This window comes from Cyprinodon tularosa, unplaced genomic scaffold (genome assembly GCF_016077235.1).
Source record: "Cyprinodon tularosa strain WSP-4 unplaced genomic scaffold, ASM1607723v1 ctg44, whole genome shotgun sequence".
NCBI lineage: Eukaryota > Metazoa > Chordata > Actinopteri > Cyprinodontiformes > Cyprinodontidae > Cyprinodon > Cyprinodon tularosa.
The window spans coordinates 1,874,119-1,893,954 of record NW_024039163.1 but is presented as its reverse complement, the minus strand read 5'-3'; the positions used below and the strand labels follow the sequence as shown (position 1 = coordinate 1,893,954).

Below are 19,836 nucleotides of genomic sequence, written 5' to 3'. Positions count from 1 at the left end.
ACTCGCTGCTTCTGTCGCGCCAGCTACGTCCAGTGTGAACGCAGCATTAGTCATTCGCTGCTAAGCTCAAAACAACCGCGCCTGGCTTGACGGAGAAACCAGGAGAACAGCTGTGCATATTTACGACAGTGCACTTTTACTTTCGCCCTCTGGGGGGAGCCTCGCTGGAAAATCAACACCGGTTGCATAGTGTACCTTTAAAGATAAGATCCACAGCTGTTGTTTTTTCTCTTCATATGCCAGTTTAAGACACAGTCTTTGCTTTAATATGAAACATTTTTCTCCATCGTCGAACACTTTTTAAGCAAATAAACGCTCCTATTCTTTAAGTTTTATTCGGTACTTTCTCTTTAAGAAGTTCACATCAGAACAAGCCTACATCTCAAACAAAAGAGAGGTGGCAAAAGTTATGGGAAGAAAAGAAAGGAAGGTGGTTCTATAAAATCCAAAAGAGAATTTGACAAATGAGAAGAACAGAAAGGAAAAGGAGAAAAGAGATAATTATTTCACGACATTTTGAGTTGTAGGTAATATGAAAATTAAACTCGACATTGTTGATTTACAGCAAAAGGAATCAGGAAGCAGAGGATACCAGGTTATATCTGAGTTTTTGAAACACATTAAATTGTATAACAGGATATATTTTCATTTTTTGCCATGTGGTCCACACTCCTACCAGTTGTTGGCGGTAATGCTCACCTAACGTTTTGCCAACCACCATACAAATTTCAACAAGAAGAGTAGACGAAGAAGAAGAAGTAAAAGAAGAAGAAGAAGAGGCCTACATTTCCCACAATTCCAAGCGGCACAATCCCGTTTTCGCAGAGGCTAACGCTTAAGGAGATATGAAGGGTTCTGCTTGCAGCGACTGAGGGATTTAGTTTACTTGAAGAAATGTCTCTGTCGTCCTCACCGGACTCAGACCTCACCAGTCGGAGGAGAAGGACCGCAGAACAGTCGCAGGGTGAGCCAGTTATGCTCTTTATTCAGCTTCATCAAGAAACTTTATTTTAAACCTTCAGACAGTAACAAAAATAAAGTCTAATAGAATTCATTTCAATGATTATTTTTAGTGGTCATCTACAGTAGAGCACAATGCAGGCCGTCACGTTGTATTAATTAGGAGCCCCCTGTTTGTGTGCGCAGGATATTAATACGAAGATCTGCACAAACCACAGATTATTATTATTATTACTATCCCCTGCACGATTTAATATGGAAACGCATTAATAAAATAACAATAATAAGTAAAAGCAACATAATAAATTAATAAAACGCACCTCAAAACTAAATATTACAAAAAAAAAAAAACCCGTCACGATTTAATTGATGTATTTTTCAAAGTTTTCTAAGATGAGAAATCAAAAAGACAGGAAGGAGAAACATGTAATAAATTATTAATAAACATTATTAATGTTTATTGAATAAAATCAGTAAATTACCTAAATTATTAGATTTTTTCCCCTTTTATATTACCAAATTATTGCAACTAATAAGCATCCTGCCCATCATTCATCTGATGAAGATCAGCAGGCAACATAAATAAGGAACTAAAACCAGTGGCTGGACATTGTTTTCCTGAGATAAGGGGAAGTCTAGTTTGTCAACAGCTAGTAGTTTCTTTGGTTATTTCCTTTCTATAGTATGTTTAGAGATCAATGATATATCTGAGGCTAATGATCTTTCATTTTACAAATTGAAGTTATGCACTATTTCCTGACCTGACCAAATGTTTATGATAATCAGCTCCTGGTTAACATATTGACTCAGATATAAGGTATTTTTAAAGTGCTCTAGACTAGATGAACTTTGCCACATACCATGCAGATATGCACAATCAGGCCTCCATTGTCCAGTTTCTACTGTTTGACTTTGAATGATGAATAGCATGTCTGATAGAAAAAGGATCAATTATTTGTTTCTTCATAGAATACAGAAACATTCTCTCCTTATTTGTTGATATGCATCAACCTAAAGCATGTGTATTAATAGATAATGCAAGTTTCAAACAATCAGTTAACATTTAGGGGAGTGTTGGCCTAGTGGTTAGAGAAGTGCACTTGTGCTCTGAGAAGGTTGCATGTACCCGGTTCAATCCCCACAGCCTGCACTCTGGGCCACACAATGGCAGCCCACTGCTCCCCAAGGGGAGTTAAATGCAGAGAGTTAATGTGAGATCCATAAAGTTCAACTATTATAATTATTTATAAAAAAGAAGAAATTTTGGCTATCTGTACTTTACTGGAGTAATTATTTTGTAGACAACTTTTTTACTTCTACTCCTTAAATTGTTTAAGCAATTATCTCTACTTTCTACTCCTTACATATTAAAATAGGCTCGTTAGTTTTGTTTCATTTAAGCACATTTTCGTTATGGCCTGTTGGTATTTAAAAAATAAAAATAAAACCAACAAAATAATTTGTTTTATCTAGACCAGGGGTAACCAATTAAAAATCACCGAGGTCCAAATAAAGTTAATCATCAACTAGGAAAGGTCTGGAGAGTTTTTAATTATAATCTATTACTTTAAACAGAATTTAACACTGAAATGAAAAGCAGGTTTTTATGCATCCATGTTATACATTGAATTTTTATAAATAAAAAAAAAAAAAGAAAATTTTTCCATCGAAATCAAAAAAAATTTTTGAAGTAGAGAACAACAATTGTTCAATTTGGTATATGGACAATTTCCTGATTGAAATATTTTATAAAACACCTAAACTGACCGTTTGTTTTCTTTTTTTTTTCTTTTTTACTGCTTAATGAGAGAAGTGGGCTTTAGGCTGCCCGCACAGCTTTAAACCTACATTTGAGTGGCGAGAAAACCATTCTCCGGCACATATCAAGGAGCTCATTCGTGATCCTGGATCGATATTTATTTTTGATTATGTTCATGGTGGAGAATAATGCTTCACAGCAGTAGGTTGAACCAAAATGTCATACTCTAAATGTTCAGGGTCATCTTTCAGCACACCATTTCACTTCTCTTTCAGTAGTTCACTGCAGTTTTTCCATCAATCCACACTTTCTCTGCTTTCTTTTTCTCATCGTCTCCATCTTTCCCATCGCCCGGCTTGCCACAGGTTTGCCTGCTGTGTCTAAAAGTAGCTTGCAGCAGTGACCCTGACTGACAGCTCATTGGCTCATTTGTATCGCGTGTAGGCTGTTCCCAGCACTCCGGAGGGCTTAATCATATTAACAGGACATCAAGTGAAGTTAGACACTTTCGTCAGACAACATGCAGTGATTTATAAACAGTTTTAAATCAGGTTGGGTCCAAATCCGGATCCAGGTCCCCTAATCCATGACCTCTTATCTAGACAATTAATTTCTGTGGTTTGAATCAAAACTACACCAACTTGTTGTTCACCATATACCAAAATAAGTTATAAAAAAGAATTTATCACCCAGAACTGTAGAAAAAATGTTCCTTCAATAGGGTAGTGCAGTTACCAGTATAAAATTTAATGCATCTCTCCTTAATATTTTTTTCCCGCATTACTTTTAAGTGGTCTTAAAGATTTTACTTTTACCTGAGTAAAAAGCTTATGTTGAATTTTTAAACAGTAGGATTTATACTTCTACTTGAATAATAAACATAAATTCTTTTGACACCTCTGGTGCCCGAAGCAACATCGTACCGTATTTTCACGACCATAAGGCGCACCGGACTAAAAGGCGCACTCTCAGTTATGTGTCCCATTTCTGTATTTAACACACACATAAGGCGCACCGGACTATAGGGCGCGTTTTTTATATACAGGTACATGTCCTCTACTACCTTTAAATACCTCTACTGCGTATTTAAAAATACAGCGGGGGCAAAACTGAGTATGACTGTGCTTTATTCAGGTATTTATTACAAAGTATTAATCAAACCTGGCAGCTGGCTGTGAGACAGACACATCGCAGATGACACAGCGCTGTGGTCACTCCTAAATTAACTTAAAATCCTGAAACCTGCCGACAGAATATGTTCGCTTTTATTACCGGTATCCTGGTGCCTGCAGCTAAAATTATTTAGATGAAAAACACCTGCCAGCAGCCGCGGTGAACGAAAGGATTTCTCCTGTCGGCGCACCACTGGTATGTGGGGGTCTGAGCGCCTCCGACAGAAATAGATAATCTGGATGAACTGACTGCAATTATTAAGTTTTCAGGTGGCCTTTCTCACTTAAAAACATATTTATACTTATTTATTCCCACTGATCACAGCAAATATAGCTGCAAGATTTAGATTATTTAGATGAAAAAACACCTGCCAGCCACCGCGGTGAAGAGGAGGAGACGCGCTCAGAGGCTGCTGTTGAATTAAGTTTTCAGGTAGAAAAATAGAGCGGGAGCAAACCTGAGTATGATTGTGCTTTATTAATGTATTTATTACAAAGTATTAATCAAACCCATCAAAGTCATCATCCTCTGTTATCCTCAGCATTCCTCTGAATAAAACAGCTGCGCTAAATCAGACATGCCAGTTTCCCCTTCTTCGCTGTCAGTCACTTTCCGTGCAGCGCGGCTCCTCAGAAATAATGCCTGCTTTTTCGAAAGCTTGAACAACAGAGCCAGCAGACACAGTCCATCTACAATCCATCCGCTAACGGTGGCGTAACTTGCCCGGCGCTGCCTTCCACTTATCCTGAAACTGTGGTCTCAGTCTGTCATCCATCGCTCCCACGCCGCTCGCAGCCTTACTGTGAACGGCCGCTCCACACCGATGTCAAGCGGTTGAAGTTCCTTTGTCAGACCCCCCGGGATAACAGCGAGCACAGCGTTCATTTGATTCATCTTTTTTTCACATCGGCTGTGAGATGGGCACGCAGCGATGGTGATGCGTGGAAAAAAGCACCTGGTCTCCTCACATACACCTGCCTTTCATCATCTCCTCATTCATCCAGCCTTTTTCATTTGCGTTAATATCATGTCATCAGAGCGCTGTGTCTGTCTCCCAGCCAGCTCCCAGATCAGCTTCTCTGATTGGTTGATGCGGCGCGTCCAGCAGCAAAACTTCAATTTTTCCATCTGAGCAGCAGCAGCGCGTTGGCGGTGCGTCAGATGCTTAAACGTTCCCGACGTGCTGCACCAAAACGCGCTGCAGGACCTTTTGCTGCACCTATATGCGCGTCAACCATTGACTTTGCATGTAAACTCGCTGCTTCTGCTGCACCTGCTGGGTCCGGTTCACACCGATGTCGAGCGGTTGAACAGCGAGCACAGCGTTAATTTGTTTCCCCATGTTTTTCACATCAGCTGTGAGATGGGCACGCATGGAGTTACATATTAACAGCGATGGTGAGGGGTGGAAAAAAAAACACCTGGTCTCCTTACATTCAGCCACTCTTTCATCATCTCCTCAATGAGGTGGTCTCAAAAGTCGCAGTTACAACACACATAGGGCGCACCGCACCATAGGGCGCACCGCACATTTTGAGGGAAAAAAAAGACGTTTAAGTGCGCCTTATAGTCGTGAAAATACGGTAATCATGGGAAATCACACAGAAGAGGAAATGGTGTACCCAATTCTCTAGATATCTATAGTTAGTCCAAAATAATACATCTTAATCCTATGATTTATTTTTTTATTTTGTTTATAACACATGAAAGTGACCTTCTGACTCCTGAGAAACAAATAAAATAACTTTCAGTTTGGTGTCGCCTCTTCAATACATGCAGTGTTGGTTGTGATTTAAGGTTGTATCCATGGTGTTCTATGAGTCTTTTTTTTTTTGTCTTACAGCTTCTTCATGTGTTCTTCATCCTCATGCAAGTTATAATCAAGGTGAAATTCATGACCAACCGCAGGACACTCCACAACCTGATGTGGCACACGCTTTCACTCCCTCTCCACCTCACTCCTTATGTGCTTCGTTAAAGTGCGTGTCTGCACAAGCATGTGAGTCTCGTAGACGAGAAAGTTACATATCTAAGAGGCATTCCTTGCATATAGGCAGCTGTAATTTGGTCTTTTACTTGTTTGTTGTTTCAGGTTCGAGCAAACATGTGTGTAAAGACAGCTGTGAGGCGATCCCAAGAAAGAGGACCATCAGGGCGGAGAATGAGGTTGAGGCTAATAAATTGGTCAACAACTACAGGGTGAGATTTGTCATTTTTTTGGTGCAGGTTAGACGTTGATGATTCTAGAGGTTTGGTAAATGTATGTTTTTTGTGTCTGCATCAGTTTGGTTTCAGGAAGTGGAAGAGCCACGTTACTGCACGGCCGTTTGAAGCCCGTTCAGATGTTGTTAAAGAGCTTTATTCTGAACTGAATGTCATCAAACCACACGCAGGTCCAGGTACATATCTTTGCATTAATCTGCTTTAGGGCTGCAACTAATGATTATTTAGCAAATCAAGTAATATGTTGATTATATTGTTCGAATAATCGAATAGCCAAAAGTTCCTTAAGGAAGATTTTTTACAAAATTAAACCAGCTACGAAAAATAAAACTTTTCCACTTGAGTTCTGCATATAGTATATTGACAAAAAAGTTTTTTTTCTTAAATACAAACTTCCTCCTCTGACATGGGAACTGGCTCAGAGCTCGTCTGACTGGCTTTCTGTTGTGCCGCCTTTTATAGTTGCCTGTTGTATCTCTGCTTCTGTCTCCTTGATCCCCCCCCCCCCCCCCCCCGACCCCCCAAAAAAAAAAAAAAAAAAAAAAAAAAAAAAAAAAAAGAAGAAACTGGGCACACACATCGTTCAACCAGATATAATAAATCTATACACATATTTTGTTTTCAAACTCCACTGAAGTTTATTTCACACTTCAGGTTGCAACAAAACCAACTACACCATCTTTACAGTGGAACACTTTTGTGTAACTGTATTTTTTTCATAGTTCTATAATGTAGATTAGAAGAGGATTCTTTGTTGTCTGTGTTATTTTAAACAGATTTCTTTTTTTTTATTTGTAACAATATTTAACTTTGCTATAATCTATACATTAAAAATGCCTCTGTGCAAAATGGAGTGAAAACATTTAACAGCTCCCTGAGAGTTTTTTCTTTGTACTTTAATCCTCACATCTTTTCAGTGGCTGTAGTGAGCCTGCTTTTTGCTGTAGATCTTCTCAAATCTGGGTTGCAGTGTCACAACTGTCCATTATGCTCAGTCAAGCAAGCTCTGTTTTTTTTTTTTTTTTCTTCATTCATCCATACCGCTTCCTGCGCCCCCCCTGCAATGGCATTGCACCCCCCCTAGGGGGCGCGCCCCACACTTTGGGAACCACTGCTGTAATGATTCCTGTCTGTTCCTGCCCGTGAAGCTACTGTGTACAGTCCCATGACATGATTCCCTGCTCCCTCTGCTGCACTGGCAATAAGGTCTGCGGGGTCACACTTGTGGCAGCTCCAATTACTAGCAGTTGCTGCATCTGGGTGCGGAACTTTGTATTCCTGGCTTTCCCAGAGGGTAGCTGCCAGATTGTTGAAAGCCATTTGTGTGAGTAGAGTAGATCTGTTCTTCTTCTTCTGCCTGCTTAGCCCCTGTTGGACAGGCTTGTTGGCTTCTGATCTATGGACATCACCTCCTGCCTCGCCTCTTGACCAAGTCGGGGAGGTTAACCTAGATGTAAATACAATAGATTTCACATCAGGATTTGTTAAAAGAAAGATTAGTGCCAAATGCTATAATGTAGAACAGCAGAAGGCCTGATAACCTCATACCCTTATACTCTTCAGTATGTGAGCATACCTGCCAGTAGGCCAGCCTTTTCAATCTGTCCTGTTCTCTCCTGTTATTTGCAGAGGAATTAAAGTTATGATTTTCACTGGCTGCTAGCCATCGCTAAACATAAATGAATGTTTTAATTACGTCACTCTGTGTTATTACTACATGAGTCTGGCTAAGCTAAGAAATTCTACAATGAATTTGACCTTTTGATGATATGGTAATGGTACAAATGTATCGATGTTATTACTGCTGAGCTGCTTTTTTAAGATTGTTGGAGAATTGCTTTCATTGTTCTTACAAATAAAAAAAGAGGATTTTTTGTTACAGCTTAAGAAGTGTTTTTATGTAATTAATTATAAGAGAGGATTTGTGAAACCCTGTTTTCAAGTCTGCTTAAAAAAAACAACTTTTTGAGTTTTGTTTTTGATTTGACTGTTTCCAGGTCAGTTCATCACCTGTGGAAACGTTGCGTTTGTGCTCCTCTTTGGTTGGTGGGTGTCTCTGGTGTATTTTGTTGTCGGCCTCCTTATGTTTGTCACTATTATCGGTGTACCCTACGGTAAGTGGGACCTTATTGGGAGATTGTATTAGAAATATGTTCTCTGTCTAATTCTTCCTCTTTTCGTTCTCTATTACTTCAGGGAAGCTTTGCTGGAAGTTGTGCTGCTACTTCCTCTGGCCATTTGGAAACACAATCCATGAGGTATTGCTTGGCCTCAGCGTCTTTTCCCGTTCAGCTTGCCCCTCATGTTTTTCTGCATCATTTCTCTGACTTGTTGTGAAGAAAGCAGAAACCAGTTTTCCTAACTAAAACCACAGGGTTTGAAAACTACAGCTGCACTTCTTCTTTGAAACCATGAAAATGCAGAAGAAACTAAATACTTTTACTTCGTTTTACAAAGATTTAAAAGGTAGAGCTTATTTTTGGCTTTTTAAAGAAGAACATGTGTGGAAGTCTGGTATTATCACTTCTTTGTTGTTAATATCCAGTTGTAAGTTATGTCTGATATCCAGCTTATTTACAGTGATTTGCAAATGTATTTATAGTGCTTGAGTGTTTTCTTATTTTGTTAAAAATACAAACATCAACGTTATTTAATAGAACTTTGTCTAATAGACCTAAAGAGAGCATCACATCATTGATTAATTGAAGGAAAAGGAGGGATTTTTCAAATATTTTAATTCAATTTTTGCTTTTATTTATGTTTGATATGAGGGATTGTTTGTGCAGGACTTTTTTTTTCTCCATGCATGTCTAAAAGCTCGAACTATGGATAACTGAGGCCCTATATATGCTATATTCTACTTTAAGCTTAGAACATAATAACCTACTCATTAAATGGAATGAAAATATAAAGAATTATTCGTTTTTAATGCTGCTCTCTATGTACCATTTACAGCAAGTACTGAGAATATAAACATATTTTGTTGCAAATAAAAAAACTTTCCTAGACATTCACCATTGTAGGCAATATCTGCATAATTATATTGAAATAAATTAGGCTAAATCAGGAAAATACTACATCTAAACAATTAAAAATAACACACAATAAGGTCTAAAACAAATCAAAATACTATTTTCTAACAACTGTGAACAACCTTGATTTTTGTTTGGTATCAGTTTAAGAGAGCTTGCAGACATTGAAGAGATTCAGCTACCAGATCTTCCACTTCTAAGGACCTGTGAGTTTTGCAATCCTGAAACAAGGCCCAGGTTATCTGAGCCTTTCTTGCAGTATGGAAGATCTCAGATATGATTTGATCAGTTTTAAGGCCAAGAAGCCGCGGCCATAGATCATACTCTGCTTGCAAGACGTGTGGCAAACATGAAATTAGACTCTTTTTCTTGCCCCTCGTTCATAAAAGCCTGATCTGAGGAGTGGAAGCCTAATTTTATTTGGTTACCTAGGTCTACGTCCTAGGCTGCTGATATTAGCCGCTCCTCCAGAATGACCATGAGCCCTTTGGTTACATCCAGCTCTGACTAATGCTTTCCTTAAACTGCTTGTCAGTTTAACTAAATGCCCTATCCTGGTATGTTTGGAGTCTGGTCATGTTTTTTTTTCTTTTCTCAGGTAGTAAGAACTGTGTAAGATAGCCAAAGCATAGGCTTAGGATTGATAATGTCAATATAAATTGTGAGGTTTCAGGAAAGAGGGAAGTCTGGGAATCTGTTGCCTTCATGACCCAGTCCCGGATAAAGTGGAAGACGATGCGTATGAGTATATATAGCGATATAATTTTGTTTAGCAAACCTGATATGATATTTCCCATATTTTAATACGCTATATATAAATTGTAGTGTATTATTACTGATTAAAGTTCCTGGTTTTATGTTCTTTTAAAGGGATTATTTCTAACATGATAACTGGAGAAGTTTTATTAACATAGCAAAATAAATTTCTTTGTGTTGTTTCTTTGTGTTATAAGCTTTGGCTGTATTTTCCAGCCCTACTTTGGATTTGGTTTTTAATCTAAATCTGCTTTAAGTTCATCCACCTGCAGCTTTGTTTTTGTAGCCTTGTTTGAGCCTTTATAATGTGCCCTGATGTGCATTACAGATGTTAGGTAATGTTGGAGAAAAGTCTCTTATAAGTGGTTGATTTTGTCCAGATTGGAAACACTTTGAGAAGATGTTGTGAGGAGGCACCAGACTGTGAGTGCAGCATGGAGACATCCGAGGACAGCTCACCAGTTCTGGTGCATTCGGTCACAGAGGGACCAGGTCCAGGGATGCCAGAACCACCTCTACGCACTGCTTATTGGGTACATGCCTACAATCACACAGTCTTTGGAATATGTACAGAAAAATACACAGCTTATATAGCTTTGAGTGCTAATTGTTTCTCTGAGGACTGATGGTGTCCTACACTGTCCAAATTGTTTAGGTAATTGAACTGGTGTCACCATATTCATTTGAGAAGCTGAACGCAGTTTGAATTGTGCTGTTAATTAAATAATTACTGTTTTATAATTTAGCATCTTCGTCTAACATTTTCTCTTTATTTTATATTACAAATATTAAATTCTATGTATTTTACTGAGATTTTATCTGACAAAACACCACAAGGAAGGGCATAGATCTTCTCATTTACATCAAATGAATCAGAAATTAATTAGCAGCTATGTTGATCCCATTTGAGTTTGATCCCTCAATGAATCTAGTGCAGCCAATACTTTTGTTTACATGCTAAAAATTTCACAATCGAATTGAAATGTATTTGGGATCTGTGGATATAAAAAGGCAGGACTAAAAATATTTAATGTGAGCGTGCCATTTGGAATCCTACTTGAGTGGTCAAACATAGCATGTAACCCATTAAACTAGACATCATTTCATGTTTATATGTGCCTGACATGCACACTCAGCTTAGTCTGCCTCATTCAGAATAATTTGATCCTAACCAGTGTTTACATGCATGCTCATTGGGTTATCAATCAGCATAAACCAACCGTCTCAGCTCCATTTCAATTTAATCAGATTATTCCGACTGCCTTGTTTGCATGACTCATTTTAGTCCAATCTGCTGTTTATTCCGATTGTTTAGGTCCAAGGAAAGAAAGATAATATTGTGGAGAGCGCTTCCTTTTTCAGCTGAAAATGAAAGGTGTAAGGATAAGAGATTGATCGATACAATTTTTCTTCGGCTGATGCCAGTACCGATTATTTTGACATCAGTATAACTGATCACTGATTTGTGCTGCTGATTAGTCTTGGACCACTTCTTTATGACGATATTACTTTCTCATCCTCTATATGATAAAAACAGAAAAATTATAAAAACTGTTACTCAAATGTGTCAATAAAAAAGAAAAAAAAAACTATAAACAATGGACAGGTTGTGCCCCATTTGATCTCAAAGGCAAAGATATCAGCTGCCCAATTTATGGTTCTACGGATTATATTTTCAAAAACTTTGCATACAATTCCAGTAAAATACTTTGTAGTTTTTAGTCATAGTGTACATGGATAGGCTATATAATAGAAATATTTTCATATGGAGCTTTATTGAGGGCCATAAAGTTTGTTATAGTTCAATTTTATTTTTCTTTTAGGCAAATTTTTATGGCTCCACTTTAGCTCCATACATAAACGCAAAGAAATGGGTCCAAACACGAGTAGGAGAGAATCTACAGCTGCATAAAAAATAAGCCACAAGTGCAGAGAAGAAGCATGGGGATTTTATGGTATTAAAATCTACATGCATAGAAATTTTAAAATATGTGTGCAAAGTAGTTTAGATGTATATTTTAAATTAAGCTGCTTGTATTTCATAGTATTTACTTAGACTGCTCTCCTTGTTATCAAGCACCGTCTCTCCACCTACGTATGGCTGCTGCTGGGTTATCCTCCCTTGGCTGTCATTCACTGTCTGGTCTGCTTCGTTTCCTGGATCCTGGTCTTCACCATCCCGGTCTCCAAGATGAGCGCTCAGACTTTGACCGTCATTCTACTCCTCCCTCCAGAGGACATCTTACTCTCCACCAGCACTCACAGGAAGGTAAAGCACTGAAGATAGAGATGTGAGCAACCACCCCCAGTTTTATGGAGATGTATTAGTTTCTTTGTGCTTTTAATCTGACCTGCAGCATCAAGGCTATGAAACCAGAGCTCTGCTGTGCTGCTACCACGCTGCAAACTGCTACTACTACAAGTACACTGTTGATGGGATCAATGTGTTTGCAGTCAGTATCCTTTACTAGTGTTCTATCTGTGCTTGTGTTTTATGACAAGATTTATAAAGATCTTTGACTCACATGTCAGACCTCCTACCTCTAGTTATATTTGCTCTGGTCATCGGATATGTGGACAAAGGAAACCAGTTTGCCAGTTCAGATGTGAAGTTTGCCACAGCGATCAGCTCCATCATTCCTCTCTCCTATTACATTGGTATGGGCATTGCAAGGTAAAAAACAACAACTACCAAATTGTTACACCTGTAGAGAAGAAAAAGGTTTTCTACTCATGTGACTATAGTGATTTTGCTTCTTTTCCTGCAGTATCTCTGCTCAGAGTAACTTTGCTGTGGGAGCAGTGGTCAACGCCACCTTCGGCTCCATCACAGAGCTGACCTTTTATATCACAGCTCTGCTCAGAGGCCACCGGGCAGCCAATCCCTGTCTGCAGGAGGTGGTAAAGGCTGCGCTGACTGGAACCCTGCTGGGATGCATCCTATTCATCCCTGTGAGCACACAACCACTTTTTCTTCATTTTCCTTTTACATTTTCACTATTTAGGGTATATTCTAAATTAAAAGCACATTAAAAGATGCATATTGATGCACTTGAATGTACACATTTTACTTAATAATAACTTAATGGGTTTAAATAGATTATCATTTTATAGCTCTAACATTTATATCATTCTAAATTATAATTTCACTAAACTTAGTTTATTTAATAGGAAAATTTGTGCTTTTTATATAAAATAATTATGCATTGAGTTTTGTCTTGGGGCTTTTTATAGTTACTGCTACCTTCCACGGGGAGAGTAAAGCAACAAATTATCATTGCTAAAGGGACCATGTAGGTATAATAACTGAAAGTTGAGAGGAAGAAAAAAACGTGAGAGATAAAAGCTGCAATAGAAAATCCTACATCTCGTTTAATGGAGAAATTCTTTTTTTTTTTTTTTACAATTTGTGACATCCGCCCACACTACCAGAAGGACCAACACCCACTTTAATGAATATTTTATTGCTGGGCTTGATGGGGCGATGAATATGCCTGACCTAAGCCTCACAAAGAATCAGTTAGTATTGTCGCGAGGACGAGACTACCTGAGAGATATCAGAGCCAAAGATACTGACAAGCTGAAGACTGTCAAAGGAAATCAGGCTTCCTGCACACCTCAGCAGAACCACAGTGATATCAATGCAGTCCTGTCAACAGCTCAGCTGTAGAGGTGGTCAGTAGCACCAAATAGCACATCACAGATAACCTCACCTGGACTGTGAACACCACCTAGCTGGTTAAGAGGGCACAGAAGCGCTTGCCCTTCCTGCGGAGGATGAGGAGATCCCACCTGCCCCCACCCATTCTCCCTACTGCCCTCTAGGAAGAGGCTTTGCAGCATCCGATGCAGGTCCAGCAGATTCAGCTTTCTCCCAACTGCCATCAGAGTTTTGAACTGTTAAGCTCTAAACTGGATTCTGCAACACACTCGTAATATTATTTTGAACCACCAATGTGGCTGAAACTTTTATAATCCTTTTAACTAGGAGCATTTTGCACCATATTTATTTTGCACTACATTGAACCTTTCCATATTGATGCCCTTTTGCTTCATTCTGTTTTAAACTGGTTCTCCTTTTCTCATACTCTGTTTACATGATGATCACTGCTGCATAAGCTGCTGTTATAAGCTGTAAGCAACGTAATTTTAAACGTAAGTTTGTCAAAGTCTAAGTCTGTCACAAGATTGAGGCATTAATTCATACAGAGCTGTCAGCTACATAGAAATAGCTGTTCAATAGGCAGACATTTCTGCATTAAGAAATTAAGTTTTTATTGATCTCTGAGAAACTGTTTTCTTTTGATGTAAAATCAGTAACAAAAAAACCTGCTTTTATACAATATATCATATTATATTATTGAATAACAGAAACACTAACTTTTCTATCATATTCTGATTTGTTGAGATTAAACTGCAGATATGTCTTAAATGAAAAAATAAAACTAACAGTCAACATAAACTAACCCAAGATGCTTTTTGCTTTTTTAGGGCGTCAGTATGATAATAGGGGGCCTGAAACACAGGGAGCAGAGGTTCAACAGCCGATCTGCAGGAGTGAGCTCAGCATTGCTTTTTATTTCTGTGGGAGGTAGGCATTTCAGTACCAGTAAGTATTGTTTAGGACGCTCCCCAAGAAATTTGGATGTTAATGTTCAATAGGTTAAACATGACGGAAGATCTGGTAATGATCAGCAGAGTGTGGTGGCGAGGATTTCTAAATATTTTGGTCTCAAATAGTTGAGTAAACAACCTTTTTTTTATCCTACAGGTGTTTTTGCACCCACACTGTTTTCCAAGGCTTATGGGAACCTGGTGTGCAGCGCCTGCACCAACGCCACTGGAGGAAACAGCACAAGCAACGCCAGCGGCCCATTTGTGTGCCACAACTGCCACTACGATCTGGTTAGATAGCAGGGGCTCTAATGTGTTTACGCTCATATTTACAGCCCTGTCCCTAAAAGTGACCCTTCTTTTGTTTTTACAGAAAAATGGTACACTGTTCCACCACAACATTGAGTGAGTCCTGCTTTATCCTCACAGTTTTTATGTTTTCAGATAAAATTCCAGACTTCTCGAGACTCAGCATTCCAGAGTTCTTTGTGCTATATCTTCATTATAAAACACTAAAGATCACTTGGAGATTATAGCAAAACCTAGAAAAAGAGAACTGTATGCAAGGAGGGGGAGGACAGTAATTACTGATACAAGGAAGGGAAGACGGAAACGAAAAAAGAAAGGCAGGAAGGACACAAGGAAGGAAATAAAAAAAAAAGGTAATGAAAAGGAAGAAAGGAGATGGCAAGAAAAAAAAACCCGGAAAGAGTAAAGTAAGGATAGGCGAAAAGGAAGACAGAAAAAAAGGACACAGGAATTAGACAAAGGCATATGGCGGGCTATTTAAGCCAGAAGAAAGGAAAGAAAACAACAAATAACACGAAAGAAAGGGATGTCCAAGAAAGAAATAGAAAGAACGCAACATTAGATAGGTGAATAACATTTGGAAAAATTCTAGATTACCAGACTTTTGGGAAAGATATCCAAACCTTACAAGTATAGAAATTAAATTTCACATGTTTTAGACATCATAGTAACCCTGTGTTAAACTGAGCCTTTGTATTTGACTGAGTGTGTTCTGTTAGGCCTCTGATCTACACGGTGTCAGTCTTCCTGCCTGCTGCCTACATCATTGGACTGATATTTACCCTGAAGACACACTCACACATTTACGACATCCATGTCGGAGGAGGACAGGGTGAGGTTCAAGCATCACTCCCACTGAACAGTAGTTTCATGGTGACTGTTCAGGTTAAAAATTCTGAATAAACGCAGCTTCAGTAATGTTTCAAAACAGCAGATTTTAAGCACATTTCTACCAGGATTTAATTCAATTCAGTTTATTTTTATTGTGCCAATTCACAACACGTTATCTCAAGGCACTTTACAGTTCACCAGATCATACAGTCAGACTGATTCAAAGTTTTCTATCTAAGGAAAACCAGTTGATGCATCAACTCATTGACTTGAATGCAATCCCTCACACTAAGCATGCTTGTAGCGACAGTGGAGAGGAAAAACTCCCTTTTAACAGGAAGAAACCTCCAGCAGAACCAGGCTCAGTGTGAGCGGCCATCTGCCGAGGCCGACTGGGGTTCAAGGAGTCAGAAGCAGAGACACAAAAAGCAGCTGTGAAAGTGGACTGGTCCAGGAAACACAAAGCCAGGCAGACAAGCTCTGAGCCAACTCCCATGTCAGAGGAGGAACTTTAGAAAGAATGTTTGTAACTGTGATGTGAGACTGCTGTGGGAATGGTGGGAATCACTGGAGGGAATGACTGGAGGTCCTGTCTCCAAGTTGCAGCTGCCTGGCTGAATTTGGAGTAGGTCCTCATTACTTCATATCCTGCCCAGTTTACTCGGTGCATAGCCCTCCCACCTCTGTGCTTGACAGAAATACAGCCATTCTAAGTTTGCACCTTGAAATATTAGTCAAATTTTATGCTGGTTAGATTCGACCTACCTTCAGTCTGTGGTGATGGTAAACTCACCTCCTTGGGGACGGTGACGCTGGTTTGGAGCGTGTTCTGGAGTTTTTCCTTGGACGTTTTAGTGTTACCAAGCCGCTCCTCCAATAAATGTCATGGGGAAGGATATAAAAAGGTAACAAAGTTTCTGTAAGATCCTGACCACAACAGTACTCAGTCATATAATCATTACTACCTGGACAAAAAAATTGTTAAAAAAAAAAAATCAGATCAATAATTAGTCTGGCATGAGCTTTTATTAGTTTGCCATTAAAGCCTGATGATCTCACCTGTCATATTTACTCCTTGATTTCTGCCTGTGTGCAGAAACCGGCCACCATGGGACGGTTGTACACTGGTCACGGTGGAGGTCTCTTCTTATCCTCATCGTGGCCACCGTCCTCATGTCTGCCTGTGCCGACCTCGCCACTGAGCACATCCAGCCCATTCTTAACCAGCCCAACATCTCTCAGGTTGGTGCGTCTCTCTGAACATCCAACTCATTCCTGTTGCTTTGTTTACCCTTTCTACATCTTCCTTCCCCCAGTACTTCATTGGGGTGACGGTTCTGGCAATGGTCCCCGAGATCCCAGAGATTGTTAACGGGATCCAGTTTGCACTCCAAAACAACATCAGCTTAAGGTAACCACAGTCCTACTAGAGATGAGAAGTTAAACACAGATTTCTGTCTCTGAAATTAGCTTTTCTTCATTCCCCCAGTTTAGAGGTTGGAAGCTGCATAGCTGTGCAAGTCTGCATGCTACAGATTCCAATACTGGTCTTTTTTAATGCCTTCTGTGTAAGAAAATCCTCTCACTCTCCTTAGTTAATATATGAAAGAAAATGTTTGATGATTGACATTTTGCATGATAAGAACCTATTTTTTTTCTTTTTTTTAAACAGGATGTGGGGTTTGTGCTGCTCTTTAGCGACCAGCACATGTGGGCCAGCATCTTCAGCGTCATTTTAGTGAACTACATTTTTATGGACGGCAAGTCAGATTATTTTCAGGGTAAGTCTAAAGCAATTCAATCTTTTTAAAAAAGATACTAAGAGTTGATGACATTCTGGAATAAGACATCCATATTTCAGAATAAGTCCTTAAATGTTGGACTTAATATTTCGGGACAACCCCCATGCAGCTGATCCAAAAATCCCATTTATGAAAATTATTCAGACTTGCATGTTATTTAAAGTATGTTTTTAGTTTCCACTTTTCTTCATTGAATGGGAAACTTGAACTTAGTGAAAGCTGGTGGTCCTCCCTTTTTCAGGGGCAGTTTTGCTGTAGACTGTTACATTACTTGCTAAATATTCAGCTATGTGTTTGGGTATGAAAATATGCATACCTACAGGGAAACAACAGATATTCTGATATAGAAGTATTATGTTTCTTTTTTTAAAGGCACACCACGGACTTTGTGACTTAAATGGTTGATGCATGAGTTATTCGATTCCTCAGGCCAATATACAGGGCCTGATACTATCAATGCTACGAGCGGGACTCCCCTCTTATAAAAAACAACTATGTGAGTTGGGAGAAGACGCACCGTCATTGGCCAGGTCATGTGACCTGGAAGAACATATGGCTGCAGGCTCTTATAGTCATGGAGCTAAGGCTTTTTCTCTATTTTTTCACCTGCTCAATTACTGGTCATGGCTGAGGCAAGGAAAAAGTTAAAAAGAGAAAATGTGAAAGGGATGGAAGAGATTGTGTGTGAGGAAAAACAAGTCGATCTAGGAAAGGAGTTTATTCGTTGGTGCAGAAGAAGAAGTCTGATGTAAAACAGATTTTATTTTCTCAACTTTATTATTAGACTGGTAAGTTAACACTTTAGTTCAATTACACGGTCATATATTGTTTTTATTTTCAATGTTTAGTAGAACCAAAATACAGGCAGTTACAAGTTTGGCGCCCCTAGTGGCCAAAAGTTACATGGCGTGCCTATAAATCTTCAAACTGTGATCCAGTCTAGCGAGAAGAGTGCAATCATTGAGTTATTTTTTTTTATTATTGTGTTTCTTCAGGTACAGCTCTAGTGGTCGTCTACCTCATCCTCCTGGCTTCGTATTACTTCGCTCCGTCTCCAGCTGTCTGCTGAAAGCGGAACTCCGTTTCACTTCAAATTATTTTTAAACCATTGTGGACAAAATGAGCAAAAAACTGTTACTGATGGATTAGCTCAGTTGCTAAGGAGTGAAATCTTTATTTTCTTTAAGGCAACAGAAAAGTCAACTGCGGTAGCTACTTTCATCTGCAGTCTTAATTATGACTCTGCTGAAAGACATGTAAAGAAAATGTTAATCCCTTTATTGTCCCACAATGGGGAATTTGTTCTCTGCATTGTGACCCATCCCCTGCGGGGAGCAGTGGGCTGCCATTGTGTGGTGCCTGGGGAGCAGTGTGGGGTTAATGGTTTTGCTCAGGAACTCAGAGTGGAGGCTGTGGGGATCAAACTGGGTACTTGCAACCTTTTCAGAGTACAAGCGCACTGCTCTAACCACTAGACCGACACTCCCCTAATATACATATTTAACAGAGTTGCTTTATTCTCATGAAGGGTTTTCTTATGAAACTGTGAAGAAATAAAAAAGGTGTATTTTTAAACATTGAAAATATACAATAAAAAAAAAAAAAAAACATTTCAAGATGGGATTGTGAGTTTTTGTTAAGGTGCATCTTAATAAATTAGAAAACCAAGTTAATTTCAGTAGTCAGTTACTTATCCTTATGAGTTTCTCTCCACTCATTTTGATGATTATGAAACAAATAGATTTTCCCTCCCAGAAAAAGCTTTCAGTAGTTTTGGGAAATTGTCACATTTAAGAGTCACATCGTGAAATTTCTCAGTCTAAGTGGATTTCAGTTGAATCACTAAAACAGCTTTAATGGTATTCCAGTTTAAGCTGAACCAGTGTCCCACTGTAATTCCATTTACCAAATGTCAGATCATGCCACACATGATTTTTAAAAGAACAAACAAAACAGCTGCCTGTTTTTATTGTTTGCACAGACCAAAGAATAACAGCTACGAAACAACAAAGCCATATTTACGTTCACCTCTCCCCCAAAATCATTTATACAAAGCCACATGCACATCATATCGACATGCAGGAGATCTTTTTTAGCACAAAAAATGCAAACAAACTGGTCAATACATTTACGGAGCATGCTGCTTTGAAAAATAAAGCATATTAAGGCCACAAATTGCCAAAATTAAGTAAGGAAAAGGGAAACAATCCAAAAGCATCATATTACAACAGGAACAGCTGTGAAACAGATTTTATTTTTTTTTTTTAATCAACAGGTTAAAGGCCTGTTAGGAAGCATCAGCACACATCTCCAGAATAACTGCAGGGTTTCCTACATTTGGTTTGTCTGCAGAGCACTCCTGTCACAGTTTTCAATG

The 19,836-nt window shown here is 38.9% G+C and overlaps 1 protein-coding gene across 1 annotated transcript; it reads left to right on the top strand.

Moving 5' to 3' along the window:
- Nucleotides 1-793: 793 nt before the first annotated feature.
- LOC119793061 (low affinity vacuolar monovalent cation/H(+) antiporter-like) lies at nucleotides 794-19,072 on the top strand. The gene is made up of 20 exons (XM_038300014.1): nucleotides 794-964; nucleotides 5,736-5,891; nucleotides 5,985-6,091; nucleotides 6,177-6,291; nucleotides 8,113-8,229; nucleotides 8,312-8,373; nucleotides 10,284-10,436; nucleotides 11,981-12,172; nucleotides 12,261-12,360; nucleotides 12,436-12,577; nucleotides 12,672-12,855; nucleotides 14,395-14,494; nucleotides 14,675-14,808; nucleotides 14,891-14,922; nucleotides 15,546-15,658; nucleotides 16,754-16,899; nucleotides 16,974-17,068; nucleotides 17,147-17,225; nucleotides 17,330-17,438; nucleotides 18,455-19,072. Exons 1-20 carry the CDS (start codon nucleotides 895-897, stop codon nucleotides 18,526-18,528), a joined length of 2,280 nt encoding a protein of 759 aa, XP_038155942.1. The 5' UTR covers nucleotides 794-894; the 3' UTR covers nucleotides 18,529-19,072.
- The last annotated feature ends 764 nt before the right edge of the window (nucleotides 19,073-19,836 follow it).